Source organism: Propithecus coquereli, unplaced genomic scaffold (genome assembly GCF_000956105.1).
Source record: "Propithecus coquereli isolate 6110/MARCELLA unplaced genomic scaffold, Pcoq_1.0 Scaffold160, whole genome shotgun sequence".
Lineage (NCBI taxonomy): Eukaryota > Metazoa > Chordata > Mammalia > Primates > Indriidae > Propithecus > Propithecus coquereli.
In genome coordinates this window covers 2,804,924-2,807,669 of record NW_012140525.1, presented here as the reverse complement: position 1 = coordinate 2,807,669, position 2,746 = coordinate 2,804,924, and the positions used below count along the sequence as shown (strand labels likewise).

Genomic DNA, 2,746 nt, shown 5'->3' with positions numbered 1-2,746 from the left:
AGAGTGGTAGAGTTCGGGCTTTTGGTGCACTCATCACCTAAGTTATAAAGTATTTTTAAAAGAAAATAATGAGAAGAAAAAATATGTACTAATGAAATTCTGGTACAAAAATAAAGTATATTAGGGTGCAAAGCTATTTCATTTGTTCAAATAACAACAGTACATGGCATTGTATCTCTATGACAGACCACTATGAGAAGAGGCATATTCACAAAGAAATGTAGTACAGCCATTCTCTGAGAATGGGGGCCAGGGTGGGGTAAAACTATTGTCCTTTAATTTAATAAATTATATTTTTATAGTCACCTGAAATACTGCGTGGAAAGCATGACAGTGGTATTAATGTAGACCATGCAATAAGAGCGACAGAAAGAAACTCACTCCACCAAGGCCACATCCGTTGTTGATTATCATTACCGTTTTCAGTGCTTTAATAGAGAAAAAATAAAAAATGTCAACTTTGGGTATCTTATTAAAACAAAGCCATAATCAAACAGAGGGAGAGGGAGGGAGGAAGGGGGAGAGAGAGAAATGGAACATTTTCTGCTAATTTGTCATTATTGTTTGTTTTGTTCAGAGGGAGTGGTTGTCAATGCTCTAATTATGTGTTTTTCTTTTGTCTTACAAGATCTTAATGTTTCCCTTTTCCTTCTCTTCCCTGGCATCACTCAGATTACAAACGGTGCTTGTTTGGTGCCTATTTTTCCATTCTTGTGATACCTCACTTTCGGAGGATGGGCTCAAGCTCTATCCAGGACAATATAAGAGGTGCTAGATCACCATCGTTTTTTATAATTGAGTAGTATTCTATTGTATACATATACCATGTTTTATTAATCCACTCATGAATTGACGGGCACTTGGGTTGTTTCCACATCCTTGCTATAGTGAATTGTGCTGCCATAAACATTCAAGTGCAGATGTCTTTATTATAGAATCCCTTTTGTTTCTTTGGGTAGATGCCTAATAGTGGTATTGCTGGATCAAATGGTAGTTCTACTTTAAAAAAAAAAAAAGGTGCTTGTTTGTTCCTATTTAACATTTTTCTCCATCAGAGGCTACGAATTTGGAAGACTATCTCTTTAAATCTTACCTCTTCTTTAAAATCATCCCTGCCCCACTTTACAAAAGCACCTTGACCTTTATGGCAAGCCTGCCCCTTTCAGTTGCACAGACCTTTAAATCATATTTACTTTGAAATGCCTTTCTTCTAGTCCCTTCTCTGAACTCCCAGATTTAATGTAAATTTATCCTTTGAGTGATCATTCCAAATCACCCTGAGGACCCTTTGTTAGCCTGTCTGTCTTGTCTTCTCTCCCTGCAGTTTTTCTTGATTTGCCTTTGCTCACCACAAAGCCTTATAGTGGACAGGGTGTGATGGGAATGCGAAGGATGCTATGCTGGGATTAGTTAATTTTCCCTGTTTGGGCTCACAGTTATTTTGCAGTTTGAGCATTTTTTGTCCTTAATTAACTCTGATTTTGTGGAGAATTTTCATAGTTGTGAAATTATTTGTGTCATTTAGGGAGGAGATTAGAGAAAGTTGATAACTACACAGTTGCCATTGTCTTCATCTCCACACACATTTAAGACCTTCTCCAATGAGCCATTGTGGGAAAATACCCACATGCTCAGGAACCACAGTTTTGGAGGTGCTGGTTTTTCAGGAGTGATTCTATTGCCAAGCAAGTCCAGGTGAGTAGTTTGCTTACAGGCCTGTCTTTCATGGAATATAGAGAATGTTCCCAGTCTTATTCACTGATGGGACAGCTCTTTATCCACTGCTAGCATTATTCAGGGATACAAATTCCAAATTGCATAATGTTGCAATCTTGATTTCCATTATCCACTTCCATATCCATAATCATATATATATGAATGTGCTATACTCAGGGAGTTTCAACTTCAGATTGTCACTAGGGCTACATACAAGTATTTCCTCATTTATTACAATATTCGTATACTTTATTTTTTTCATTTTTGAACCCAGCTATGTAATCTGACTTTGAATGTTATATTACATATAATATTATTATTTCATATGTATATATAATTATATACCTAGAAGAGCTAAAAAATCAACTAAAAAACTATAAAATGTAAGCAAAAACTTTGATACGGTGACTTACATATACAAGACAAATTTAGAAATCAAAATATTTCCCTCCAGTAGAAATAATTTATTGGGAAATGTAATAATATAAAGATTCCATGCACAATATCAACAAAATGTACGAAATGCCTAGGAGTAGGCTTTATGGGATATGTTCAATAAAGAATATCATAAAACTTTATTAAAGGGCATGAAAGAAGAGCAGAGAAAATAAATAAAACAACATCATATTCTTGAATGAAAAGATAACAGTTATTCTCAATTTGGTCCATAAATTTAAGTAATTCACATAAAAATGCTTTTTTGTAATCTGAGATCATAAAATTTATCTGGAAAAGTAATTTTGCAAAAATAGCCCCTGATGTTTGATAAAGAACAATAATGAATGGGTACTTACCCAACAAAATAACAAATCACACAATAAAGCTTTAGTAATTAAAACATTGTAGTATTGGCATGAAAATAGAAAAATATATCAGGGAACAGATTAGAGACACCAGAAGATAATCTATGGATTCAGACAAATTTAATTTATGTTAAAGATGGTGTTAAATATCAGTAAAAAAAAAAAAAAAATCACCGAATGATCCATAAATGTCATCAGTGTAGTTAGATATCCCTTTGAGGGAAAAG

At 34.1% G+C, this 2,746-nt stretch overlaps 1 protein-coding gene across 1 annotated transcript in view; it reads right to left on the bottom strand.

Moving 5' to 3' along the window:
• The window catches only part of SLCO6A1 (solute carrier organic anion transporter family, member 6A1), a 160,214-nt gene that overhangs the window by 87,192 nt on the left and 70,276 nt on the right, over window positions 1-2,746 (bottom strand). The window contains exon 5 of the mRNA XM_012641056.1: window positions 307-428. Coding sequence (XP_012496510.1) covers window positions 307-428 — 122 coding nt within the window. The remainder of the gene's footprint in view (window positions 1-306; window positions 429-2,746) is intronic.